Below are 12,745 nucleotides of genomic sequence, written 5' to 3'. Positions count from 1 at the left end.
GACCTGCTGTGTCTGTCCGGACCTTAATGTCGGACCGGTTTCCTACTACCCAGTGTCATTAGAAATTCCCGGACAAGATTTTAATCGCAATAGAGATTAAAATATTCGCTTTTTAATGCAGACCTGACGTCCAAGGTGCGTCGAACATCCTTTCTGAAATAATGTTTGTTTGCATGATCTCGGACCTTTGAGGCATCTGCACATCAAAGTCACCTGCAAAACGAGGATGCATATCAGCTTTGACTGACGACTGTTTTCAAGTAAGTGTGAGTGTTTTATCAGGAGATGCTCCAGTGATGCTGCAAATGCGTTGAGATTGCATTGAAGTCAGTTATTCAGCTTGCTTGTCATCTTTGGTCTTACTTCATCCGGGGTGGGTGTGTTCGTGTGTGCTACTTCTACTTGAATTTAAATGCTGCTTCTGTGATGGATGTTTTTTTTGTTTTTTTTTCCTCTGTCTGGGCAGGTATGTGCGCACACGCTCATGTTGTCCTGCTCCAGCCACTTTTGCATATTTCTTTTTAGTGCTGAAAAGCAGCACACACACACACACACACACACACACACACACACACACACACACACACACACACACACACACACACACACACACACACACACATACACGCAAATAGACACCTGGCCATAAGGTAAGATGTAGGTTAATCATCACCTCCGTTTGATTCTTAACTTCTGAAACTTTTCCCTCACAGAGAACAATATGAGCTGTAATGATGCTGTCCTTGTACAGAGCGACATCTCTCCTAACAAGCGGCATCATGATCCGAGTCTGTTCTCAGCTCAGCACTGGGCCTCTGGACTCTTTGCTTTCTTCTAACCACGAGTCACATCCTTCACGGTTAGATGGCTGACTTGACCCGACAGACATTTTACAGAGAAATAGTTCAGTTAATCAAAATCATCTCAGTGTGCTCCAGTACTCTGAAGAGAGTGCTGCGCCTGGCATAGATTTCTGCGCTTCAAGTGAAGACGACTTCACGCAGGGATATCCCACAAGAGACGCATCCACTTTGCGGTGAGATTGTTAGTCCTCTGCAGACACCTAGTCCGTCACATTGGCCTACTTTCCTGTGGCATCAAACCATTGGAATTCAATTTATGGGCAAAAACTAATTCAAGACTTAGTGAAGTGGCTACATTTACTTATTATATTTTCTTCTTTTTTACATTTAATTGAAATGACAACACTTTGATTTTAGGTGGTTCAATAACAAACAAAACTGCTGTCAAAAAGATCAGCTGGACTTCACAAGCCAAAATCTCTGATGTTGTTAGTGAACATTATTGTGTTGTCTCGTGAGGCTTACATTTTTATGTCACACTTACACACACACACACACACACACACACACACACACACACACACACACACACACACACACACACACACACACACACACACACACACACACACACACACACACACACATACAGGGAGCACAGAGCCTTAGGAACACACCCTCCCTGTGATTAAAGGCTGATACCTGCTCTACCTGAGCCTGAGCTGCAGCCATAGAAATGGTTCTTTGCTGTGAACTTATGGAATTAAATTTCAAATAGTGGTCTTATTTTCTGAAATAATTGACCTAAAAGTCCCTAATGTTATTATACTTAATGCATTACACATTTGAATATAAAGTATTGCAACCATATCTGGAAATACGAGAAATAGAGAGTCTGTATGAATTATGGGCAGCATTTTTATATGTTTTGAATTAGGGTGTAAAGAAGGTTCATATAGTCATGTTGTCCCACAGCTGTATGCTTCATCCACTTTTTACACTGATCAGATGCACAGTGTCAGTGACGAACTCCCACTAGACTGAAATTCCTCCCACATATTTGTACTTAGAACATCCTAACCAACACAACCTCCACTACTGAGATGATGAGGAGAATCTGACCTTTTTGGTTTGAAGTGGTTACCAAAGAAGCAAATAGTTGTGTTCTCTTTAAGCAGTTTCTTCAGTTGTTCATAAATCTTTATTCTACCGGCTTTAACAGGCAGGAAGAAGAGAGTACTTTTCTGTTCTGTAATGGCACATAGTCGCTGAGGTATCCCTAATATACTTACTAAAACGACATGTAATTAGGCTGCACCATGAAATTCTTATGTGCCTTTTTTTGTGTTGATCTTCTGTTAACATTGTGCCATAAATATGGATTAACCCAATTTAATTGGGACGGTCTTTGTTATCAGACGGTTCTCTGAGGGTCAGCACTGCCTTTGAGCATGTTATTGATGTGTTGACCGTTTTCTGCAATGGCCAGTATCTGCTTTATTGTAGTGATGTGATGATATAAAAATAATTACCTCTTTGTGGTCATCCTCAACAGATGTTATTTAGGTTGTTTATGGCCAGGCACAGCACAATCTGACGGCCATGAACTGACGAGTGTGTGATATATGACATAAAGCACAAACAGCCTGAAGACAGAAGATGTTTCATCGGAAATATGTTGTTTTATTTTTTTATTTTAAGAATATTTTTAGAGGTTATTATTGTCTGCAGTCCACATTGGTAGATAATAACAAGTTTTCAATTTATAAATTGTATAATCTTGTTTACTATAGCGGCATAAAAGAACATACAGTTTTGATTATTTGGTGGATTTTATACACAACAATGTACAAGGAATGTAAAATAAATGTTTAAAATCTACAGATAAACAAATATAAAGCGACCACGTTTACAGGATTATTACTGCCACTCACTCAACCCACACCTTCACCCTCCCTTAGACCCTTTAAATGCCTTATCACTTGTCTCCATGCTTTATCAAATTTCCTGCTATCTTAAATTGTAGCTTCTCCGAATAGTGTATCTCACTCTCAGCCACATCTCAAACATTATTTTCAGTTCAGCTTAAAATCTTAAAGTATTATCAGGACTAGTGTTTTTTTTTTTGCTCTACGTCTGAATGTAATTAGCACTCACTAGTGTTTAAATATTTTCTATGTAGCTTGCTTTTGTAAGTTTTGGTTTTGCGTAGTTCTCTTTCTCATGAAGTGAAGATGACTGTTATTATTCTCCATGTATGTCAGCACTGCATATGATTACGGCAGGAACTATTTGAATGAACTAAAGTGATGTGAAAGTGTATTTACTCCTAGCAGAGCCGGCGGAGCATCTCTGCAGTGTAGCTGCCCTAGTTACAGAGCAGCTGAGTAACTGGGAGAGACTGTGGTTGGCCCAGGCAGGCAGGGGAGGAGTTTGTTAATGGTTGACTGGATTGTGGAGAAGAGGCTGTGCTGAGGGCCAGAAGCAGACAGTAGGACTTTGAGCTTTAGGACCAGCGGTGTGAGCAAGAGGACTGTGACAGCAGTAACTTGCAGTTGTTCTGTCTTATTCTGCTCTCTTCACACGCTTCTACTCCAGATTTAAAGAAGCATTTTATTCTAATAACCGCAAAAATGTCTAATTAAGTCCCAGAGGTAACAGGTCTGTCTCTGATCTACAGCTGGAAATTCCTCTGGATGATCTTGACACCCACACACACACTATATTTTCTCCTTAACCCGTTTATGTGATGAGCCCTGAATTACAAAGATCTTTGAAGCTAGAAAACGGATAAAAGCTGATAAGCTGATCCACAGAGATCAACATTAACACATCACATGCAGATGTCAACACCTAAGATGCAATTTATCCAGAGCTCATTTTAAATGCAGCACAAAATATGTCTGTGGTTTTGCACAAAATTCTAAATATTTGCTTAACTCAGTTAAACTGTGACTTCTAAGTGTATGTAGTAATTGCATTTTCCATATACTGTATTTTGTATGTATTTGATCTACTCTTGTACTTGTACATGGATCCTTTGCATAGTTGTGAATGTTTCTGCACCATGGACTCATTGCACATAGAAGTCATTTTATTGTTTCTCTCTCTCTGGATTTGGTTTTAGGAACATGGAGACAGCTTCTATGCTCCTGCCTTATCCAGCAGTATGATTGGAGCATCCAGCCTCTCCGGGGACACCTTGATAGCTTGCCACTTCCCCGTGGTGCAGCTTCCAACCTGGCAACTTCCTGTGCAGGCCCTGTGCGGTTCAGCCAAGAGGCCCGGCCGACTGTACTCGGTGGGTCTGACGCGGGCCGTGTCTCTCCCAGAGCGAGACTCGCTCAACCGGGAGCATGCCTTCACCGGCGGCCGGAGGCCTTTTTCCAGCAGCTACAGTAGTCTCAATGAGGACCGGGCGGAGGAGGAGGGGGGCAGCGACAGCAGCGGGAGGGACGACTCCACCTCGTCGCCAGAGGAGACGAGCTCCCATCTGAAGAAGGAAAACTCAGGAGCTCGAGGCAGTCTGCGGTTGCACAACTCATTCCTTCCTAATTCAGAGCTAGAAGAAGATGAGGAAGATGAAGATAGTGATGGGGATAATCTACACAGATATCATGAGGACTCGTCTTTTGTGTTGCATGGAAATTCCAACTGGCCACTAAGTAACGGTGCCACAAATGACACAATATCGCATGGGGACCTGGACAGTGGATGGGGCAACGAGGGAACAATGCTGGGTTCTAAGAGTGACCAAGAGTGCCTCTCTAACCAGCCAAACCAGACGGACTCACTGCAGCCTGAGTGCCAGTGCTTTCATATGAGCAGATCTGGCATCACGGTAATGGCTTGTTTAGAGCAGAACTCAGACAGACTGAAGGATAACATGTCCTGCTGCATCCACAGCCAACACAAATGTTCCCCAGAGCTGCTGTCCAACGGTCACACAGAGGATGTCAGTGACTCGTCCTGTAACAGCTCTGATGGCGTCTTGGTAAACTTCTGCACCATCTACAACAGAAGCAACAATCCCGCCACGCCTCAGGATCTCAGTAGTCCTGCACTTCACCCCTCTCAGTCATCTGAGGGATCTGTATTCCTCAACCTCCAACCTGTTCCCCAAAGTCCGACTGACCACGCCCGACACCATGGCGTGACGGTTCATTCTCCCCCGAAAGAAGAGGTGGACTTGATGCTCTCGGCGTCCCGCTGGTCTCCTCAGGGCATCGACTCGAACTGCAATCTGTACTCCCTAGAGCCGCTACCCCCGGGTCTCTCTTCTCTGGAGCTTTCAGACCTGACTGCCTGTCTTCAAAGGCAGGCGGCACTGGCCGTGGGGACCAACCAGAAGTACTACAAGCTCGTGACCTGTGACCTCCCCTCGCAGTCACCCAGCCCAGCCTGGTCCAGCCTCACCAGCTGCCCCGAGGGTCAGAGCAGAAGCAGCCCCTACGCTCTTTCTCTCGATCATAAGAGAGAAAGACAACACAATGTAGTCAAGAAGGTAATTTTTAAGGGGAAAATAAAGAGAGTCCTTCTAGATGACAGATACCAAGAAACGAAGCTTATTTCTTAGGCAAATCATCTAAAAATTAAACATTTTATTTGTTATTATTAATTGCTGATAAATCCCTTCCTGCTGCCTTGTAGAGAGAGAACTTAGGTTTTTAGGTTGTTCTTAACCCTCCATTTGACCACTGACACTACCAAACCCAAAAATCCATTTATGAAAACCATGAACAGGTTTTTCATAAATGGATTTTAATGGATTATTGTACCTAAAAACATGCAGTCACAGCTGCTGACGTGTTATAAGAAACACAGAAAACCATTTATTAAGGGTTTACAATATTGTTTATAAAACCCTTTAGTTATATGTTACAGTAGAAACACATTATAAATCTTCCTTGTTGGCACCAATTGCTTCTTTAAAAATGTATTTATAATTTGATTGTGTAAATCTAAGCAATTTTGCTTTGCCTTGTCCATCCCCATCAGGAGAAGGAGGATCAACTAAAGGAAAAGAGGTTCTGTACTTCACGCTGCAGCGCCGGATTTGACTGTTCTCAGTCTCAGACCTGTGATTGCCAGGTTGCCACCACCTCCATTGACAAAGCCCTCTGCCAGAAGAAACATACAGACGGCATCCAGAAACCCCCTCACACGCCTGGTTCACTGTGCCCCAGCCGGTGTAGCCCACATAGCAGTAAATGCCAAGACACAGGAGCCGCGTCCACACAGCCATCTGTGATTCAGGACCAAAAGCACAGTCATACTGATGCTACTGACATTGGTAAGGAAATGAGAGAAACCTGATTTTGTCCTTTGTTTTTGGGCTCATGTGTACGGGAGCAAAAAAAAGCAAAGACTCACACAATACAAATACAAGATGATAATATCTCATAAAACTATTTTCTGTGTCCTCTAATTCCTTCTCAGGGTTGCATTCACTGGAAAAAGAAGTGGTGCGCTACAGTAAGGCCCAGAGGCCAACCTCCCTGCCCATTCAGCCCTTTGTTCTGGTCCCTGCAGGAAAACCACAGTCCCAGGCCCAGCACTTAGGCTGTCTTCTGGAGCAGTACATAAATCAAAAGAGCAGCAAGTCTGGTAGCTCCCAGCCAGGACTCAAGTTTAAGGAGAAAAGTAGTCAACGTTCCTCCAATTGTCAGCCATCGCCGATGGGCAGCTGCTACCCCATCTTCCTGGAGGCTCCTTCCAGCTCTGATACGTGCTCCACCTGCACGCCGAGCCCCGAGTGCTTCAGCCGCAGACATATGTGGAGCCAGTCCAGCAAAAGCGAAGTGTGTTCAAGTCCATGTACATCAAAAAGCTGTTTGGATTCACATCACACTAACCCAAAGCCTGGAGTGGTTCAGGTACAAGAGAAAACAAGCCCACACTCAGGCAAAACTCAGACTAACAGTTTTTCAAATCTGATCTCAGCCCCAAATCAATCCAAACTCGTTAAAATTCCCGCCTACCAGGACCTGATCAACCTCAACTCAGAGCAGAGCCATGCCAGTGCTGAGGCCAAAAGTCCCAGTCAGGCTCTGACCCACACCTCCTACCATTCAATCTTCTCTCATACACCACCTACTTTACCCCTCAGCACTGACACGCATCACCCAAACCTGCAGGTGTCCCTGTCTCCTCCCACAACCTCGCAACCACAGCAAAAGAATCGAGCTGCGCCTGCGGTTGATTCTGGCTTTTTCCACGGTAGTTTTACAGCTGCCCTCTCCTCTGTGGCCCCTCTCTCCTCTTTGAGCTCTCTCCTCTCCTTGGCTGCGTCTGGGCTGCACATCCAGGACTCTGCTGGGATCATTTCGAAACAAAGTCAGAGTCATCACAGCGAATCCCTGATCCTGAGTGACAGGCCGCCCACAGAGTTCTGCCTCTCGCCTGATACATCTTATGTGTCCATGTCTATCAGTCATCTTCAGAGGAGAGGTGAGGGCCAACTAATGACTCATATCAGTTACTATAAATGATGTGGAACACAGTCGAGTAACTGGAATTTGTATGTAGTAAAAGTGACCCAGTGGCAGTAATGACTGGATTCCTCCCTGTTTGGTTTGTCTAGCCAGTGATGAGCTGTTAAGAGAAGCAATGAAAGATCATTGTGCTGCAGCAGTGCCTTCAATACCCTGAAGGGGCTTCCTCTCAAACATGACCTATTTTTAACTCTCCCTGCACAGGATTGGCTGAGCCTTCTGCTCTGTAGCCTATGTGCAAGCTCCAAGAGAGGGAGAATGATGCAGCAGAGAAACAGCACTAATGATTTATATCACTCCAAATTATTTTGTTTTAGCGCTGCCATATGGGCCTCTTAGTGTAAATTGAATTATATAAAAGTGATACTTTTGCAATGGAGAGCCATTGATGGATTTTTGCAGCAGCAGCAGCAGTGAGGAGTCAGTGTGGTCGAGGACTGCAGGCAGCATCAACATGCATAAAGAATTTACCGTGACATTTGCAGAGGCGAGTCAGTGTGAGATGAAAAAAAGAGAGGCAGGGGGAAGCAAGTCAATGAGGAGCGCTGCAGAAATGGAAAACGGACTCTTTCATATTCACTTCCTAAATTTGCATTCCGGCAATATGCTAATGAACCCTGAAAGCCTTTTCTCATGGTTCTATGCATTGACCCAGTTAGTGAGGTGAAAATCTTATTTTTTTTTTAAAACAAGAGTTTGATTGAGCAGTGCCACCATCTTCACCTGATAAATCTAGACAAATCTTGAAATTAGTTGATTTGTACCATAAACAAGTTACAATTTCAGCTGCAAATAATGCACCGAAATTTCCTAAAATCGGGAGTTTTGCATTTTAATCGTATGCGCTTTACACAATAAAGATTTCCAACCTGTTTGTCCACATCTCCAGGTTTGCTGAGGTCTGTGAGCAGGGCTGTGGACTTGATCATGGCTCATTTTGGCAGCAGCAGAGACCCTGAAGAAAAGGTATGAATTTGCTGAGCTACGCACCATGAAGGATGTGTCACAATGGAAAAGTGCCAAACTGGTATTACTTACATTCGAGGAAAGGAATCAAATAACTTGTGTCAGCAGGAAATATTCTGAATAACATTTATTTCCCTGTGGCACAGATGCGTCTAGGTAACAGTTCTTGCAGTCCCACTATTTCTGGTCTGGTCCTGGAGCACTTGTGCCCAACCATTCAGAATATTTTAGAGGACGGTTTGAGGGATCACAAACTGGATTTCATCATCGGGCAGCGCCGCAACCACTCCTGGAGTGTGGTGGAAATCTCTACTCGGATCGGTATTATAATATCAATTAGTATTAGAATTGAAGGAACTGTCATGAATGTACCTCCGAACGTTTTATGGTCCCTGTCTGTCTCTGCCACAGGTCCGTCCACCAGGGTCCTTTCCAGCTTGGTCTCCAAAATCAGACAGTGTGCCCAGCTCACCAGCCCCTGCATGAGACTAAGAGCCTTCATCATGGGCCTACTTAAGTAAGTACTGAAATTATTTTTGATGTTACTAATGAAGCAAATGAAGAAGAAGAATGCCAGTGAAATTGCTTCACATAAAAAAAAAAAACAAACAACGTTTTGGTTATTTTTCTTGTACAGCTTGAGAGCTTTGGAATTCTGGCTCAGTCACCTTCAGAGTCAAAAAGGTGAGACAATTTACTGTACTTTCTTTTAAGCAACAATCGCAGAATAGCTCCCGGGAGCCGTAGAACCCCACACTCAGATGGTTTAACAATGAAATGGGTTGTAATGAATGCTGAAAAAAATATTGGTCCCTGACAGCATTCTGTATGAAGAGAGATCAAAAAGTTCAGAAACAGCTCCTGTTGTGGACGGACAGAGCATAGCAAAGTGATGTGCACAAAGCAAGGGGAAGCAATAACCTTTCTGAGTAAGTATTTAAAGACATCGCTTGATCAACATCAGCACCTGTGTTACACACATTTTTGTGACCATTGCTTCATGTGCGTTTGCAATATCAACTTGAGCAGAGAATGCACTGCAAAATTTGTGTACAATTTTTGGGGAACAGAAAGAAGTCGCAATGCGTTGTGAGCATGTGCGTTGTCATGTTGGAGAAACCAAGTGCCATCGCACCGCAGTGTAGATCATTTTTGCATGTTTTCCCTTCCCATATCTCAGAATATCATAGTAGACCTCTGTGTTGACAGTCTGACCCTGGTTGACGAATTCACAGTGCGCAACCCTGAAGTTCCAGTCCTGACCTGATGCACTGTCTTCAGCTTTGCACAGTGACTTTCTGCCCCTCTTGAAACACGAATGCCACTTGAAACATCTCGCTCAGCTCCTTGCTTCATTGCTATGATCTTTCTGAATCATTTTTAGGGTATCCATTGCCAATTTCTGTTTGACACAAGATTTGTTTTGTGCACTCTGCTCAATTTCAGTGATATCCTAAATGCACATGAACCAGTGGTCACAAAAACATGTGTAACACAGGTGATGATGCCGATCAAGCGACATAACTTGGCACACTTACTTATGAAGGTTAAAGCTTCTCCTTACTCCATGCACATTACTATGCTGCGCTCCATTCCTGCGAAACAGAAACAGTCTTGGAACTTCTTGATTGCACCTCGTCTCTCCTGATTTAGCGCCTTTGTCAGGTCAAAAATGTGTTTTTTTTCCAATATTACCTAGCATGTTATCTGAGTTGTCATCCATGACAGGTGAGCAAACTAACATAAGCCCTGATCATTGTTAGGTGTGATTAAGCCCGGCCACATGGGGCCATGGTTTGAGACTCTAATTAAAACAAACCCAGACTGTCAATGTTATTGGCTATTTTTGGATCTTTGTGTGTTCACTCCCAGTAATTGTCTCCATAGATGTGGTGACAACATACTACCATTCGTGGGGGTTCCTGTCCATGTCTCTGGGTCGGTGTCAGCCCCTGTTTCAGGAGCTGCTACTTCTCCTTCAGCCGCTCTCTGTCTTGCCCTTTGACCTCAACTTGCTCCTGGAGCCCCGACTGTTACGTGACAGACAGCTGTGTTCAGAGGAGCAGGCTGTTTCTCCACCTCAACCATGCTCAGCCGTCTTAGCGACCAGCTGGCCAAGACTACAAACCGACAAAAACGTAGACAGCGGCTGTAGCAGTCAGATAACAAAGATTTCAAACCAGGTAGGTCTGCGTCATCAAGAGTCTCTCAGTTCTCCGAGTTCAACTTGCTATAAGCAACAACGTGGAGGTACCAAACAGAGTCCGTCATTAGCTCCCATTCCAGAGTGGTGGCCTACGGAGCCTGACCTTGTGGACGGTGTGGTTGAAGGGGAGGACTGTGGCCAAAATTATGCAGAAACTTGGTTTCAAATAAGTATGGACAGCGGGCAAGAAGAACGCAAAGTAGAGAAAGACTGTGGGACCCCAAATACATCAACTACTGTCCAGGCAGAGAGTCCTTGTCAGGGTGGGATGCGCTGGGCCAAACTGTTTGGAGCAGCTAATACTTCCACGAGAGCAGAGACACTTTCTCAGAGTCACGTCGGACCACAAACCGGAAGGTAAGAACCAGCGAGCTCTGAAAACAAGTGTAAATTTAGTTGCTTGAATCTCAGTTATCTGTGATTCTCCTCGAGTTTGTTTTTTTCATTAGATTAACTTTAGATTGGTAAAAGGTTTGCAAAGTATCATTCAGCTCATGAACACTATCTTGTTTAACATTGTTTTCACAGGCACAGGCGACCATCACAGTGGCTACATTTGGACAGATCGCAGCTTGGACTGTTGGCTCAGTCCATCAGGTCAATGAAACTTGGAGGAACTCAGGCTGACAAAGGCTGCTGAAAACTAAACTCTCTGTGGGGGAAAGACAGAACAGAGGCTATTTACTGTAACAACAACAACAACTGCATGAAAATACATACTTCAAAGTGCTCAACCACGCTGCTGAACTGATAATAAAGCAAAAACATATAGGATCAATAGCTTTGGCAATGGCCCATATTCATCGAGCTTTGGGTTGCGCCAGGTGTGTGTGCGTTCTTTCTGAGCCTTTATTAACAATCATCAGCTCGTTTCAAGTTAAATCAGGTTGTGCCATTAAAATGTGCCCGTTGTTTCCATACAGTAAACTGTATATGCAAACTTTCCAGGAAAATGTAACCAGTAATGTGTAAGGAAGCATGTGTAGCATTGTCCCATCAAAAACTTTGGCATCGCAAACTGTAGCATAACAGCCAAAAATGACAGTTTTAGGGCTAAATATTTACAACTAATGATTTGTGAGTGTTTAAATGACTTATTTATATATGCTTACATGCATAAATTCAATACGAGTTTCAGTCAGAAACGTTGATGCAGTTAAAAAGAAAGCGAGTCTTTTTAATTTGACACTTAACGTTTTGTAAAAGATAAATACAATATTCCTTTATTTTTGTAATATGAACTTTAAAAAAAATTAACATAAAAACTTGATGTCGTTATTAAACAGGTAAAAAATGTCAGCCACATTTCATATTGTCGCTTAGTTACAGGCTATTCTCAGTGTTAGCAAGCTAACATTAGCTTTGTTATTTATGCAACAGTTACTGGGTGTAAATGTACAAATGACAGATCTCCTCATAAAAGCTAGTTTGTGTGACGCAGTTTAGTTTAGTGATCAATGTCCACTTAGCAACATTTAGCATACATTTAACTTGGCTTAGTCTGAACTTTCAAACAGCTGGTGCAGCCAGCTCTGATCTAATTTTTTTTTTTTTTTTTTTTTCCCAGTGTTATTCGTTGTGAGATAAGATTCAAGGATGAACCAGGTGCAGAATACTTTTCCAGGAAATAGCTTGATGAATAAGGGCCAGTGCCCCTACTTAGTTTTACACTGAATTACCATGATTAGGTGCTCATGTTACCCTCTTTTGTGTTTCCTGTAGGCGAATATCAATCATAAAACACGAGTATTGATCTGCTGTGGACTGTTGCAGATTATTGTGCTGCAAAACTATCCATTTCTCATATGTCACTGTCAGTCTCTGCATAGCTCAGTCTTTCATTTCATTGATAGGTGGAAAAGAAAACAAGCAATACACTCTTACTAGTGCCAAATGTAATGCCACACACACACACACACACACACACACACACACACACACACACACACACACACACACACACACACACACACACACAGTCTCTTGTAGTAGATTGTCAGTGCTGTTTTTTATTCCGAGCTTTGTTTCATCATATTCCACGCATGGATTTACAGTAGGTGCATGAGTTAACAAATATGCCATATTTACTAGATCGCTGAATTTTGATGTTTTTATAGTTGTGGAGTTGGAAAATGTGTGAAATTGTTAGGTTTCTACGGTGATATGTCTTCCAGTGAAGTTTGTTCAAATATAAGCCATCTTGTGGCTGTTTCAGGTATATTTTGATAGACATGGTGGTGCTATAAGATGGAGGAGAGTGAAGGAATAAGTGTTCT

The 12,745-nt window shown here is 43.2% G+C and overlaps 1 protein-coding gene across 2 annotated transcripts; it reads left to right on the top strand.

The window, feature by feature from the left end:
• LOC138623483 (AP-4 complex accessory subunit RUSC2) lies at positions 1–12,438 on the top strand. Of its 2 annotated transcripts, none has more exons than XM_069703039.1 (10): positions 1–260; positions 3,931–5,307; positions 5,802–6,096; positions 6,243–7,253; positions 8,187–8,263; positions 8,410–8,584; positions 8,675–8,780; positions 8,901–8,947; positions 10,151–10,826; positions 10,998–12,438. In XM_069703039.1, exons 2-10 carry the CDS (start codon positions 3,973–3,975, stop codon positions 11,107–11,109), a joined length of 3,834 nt encoding a protein of 1,277 aa, XP_069559140.1. In that variant the 5' UTR covers positions 1–260; positions 3,931–3,972; the 3' UTR covers positions 11,110–12,438. The 2 variants fall into 2 exon arrangements, with proteins under 2 accessions (XP_069559140.1, XP_069559147.1); XM_069703046.1 differs by lacking the exon at positions 1–260 and adding an exon at positions 962–1,036.
• Positions 12,439–12,745: the final 307 nt, after the last annotated feature.

This window comes from Brachyistius frenatus, unplaced genomic scaffold (assembly GCF_029030835.1).
Source record: "Brachyistius frenatus isolate BFR_SWC_R1_liver_20210118 unplaced genomic scaffold, ASM2903083v1 Contig_3, whole genome shotgun sequence".
Lineage (NCBI taxonomy): Eukaryota > Metazoa > Chordata > Actinopteri > Embiotocidae > Brachyistius > Brachyistius frenatus.
The sequence above is the reverse complement of the archived record's forward strand: the minus strand, read 5'-3'. Positions and strand labels throughout refer to the sequence as shown.

Bases quoted from the DNA above. Each gene is read 5' to 3' on its own strand.
- LOC138623483 (XM_069703039.1), top strand. From the start codon at position 3,973: ATGATTGGAGCATCCAGCCTCTCCGGGGACACCTTGATAGCTTGCCAC. The intron at 8,781-8,900 runs GTAAGTACTGAA...TTTCTTGTACAG, and splicing joins TTCATCATGGGCCTACTTAA to CTTGAGAGCTTTGGAATTCT. The intron at 8,948-10,150 runs GTGAGACAATTT...TTGTCTCCATAG, and splicing joins TCACCTTCAGAGTCAAAAAG to ATGTGGTGACAACATACTAC.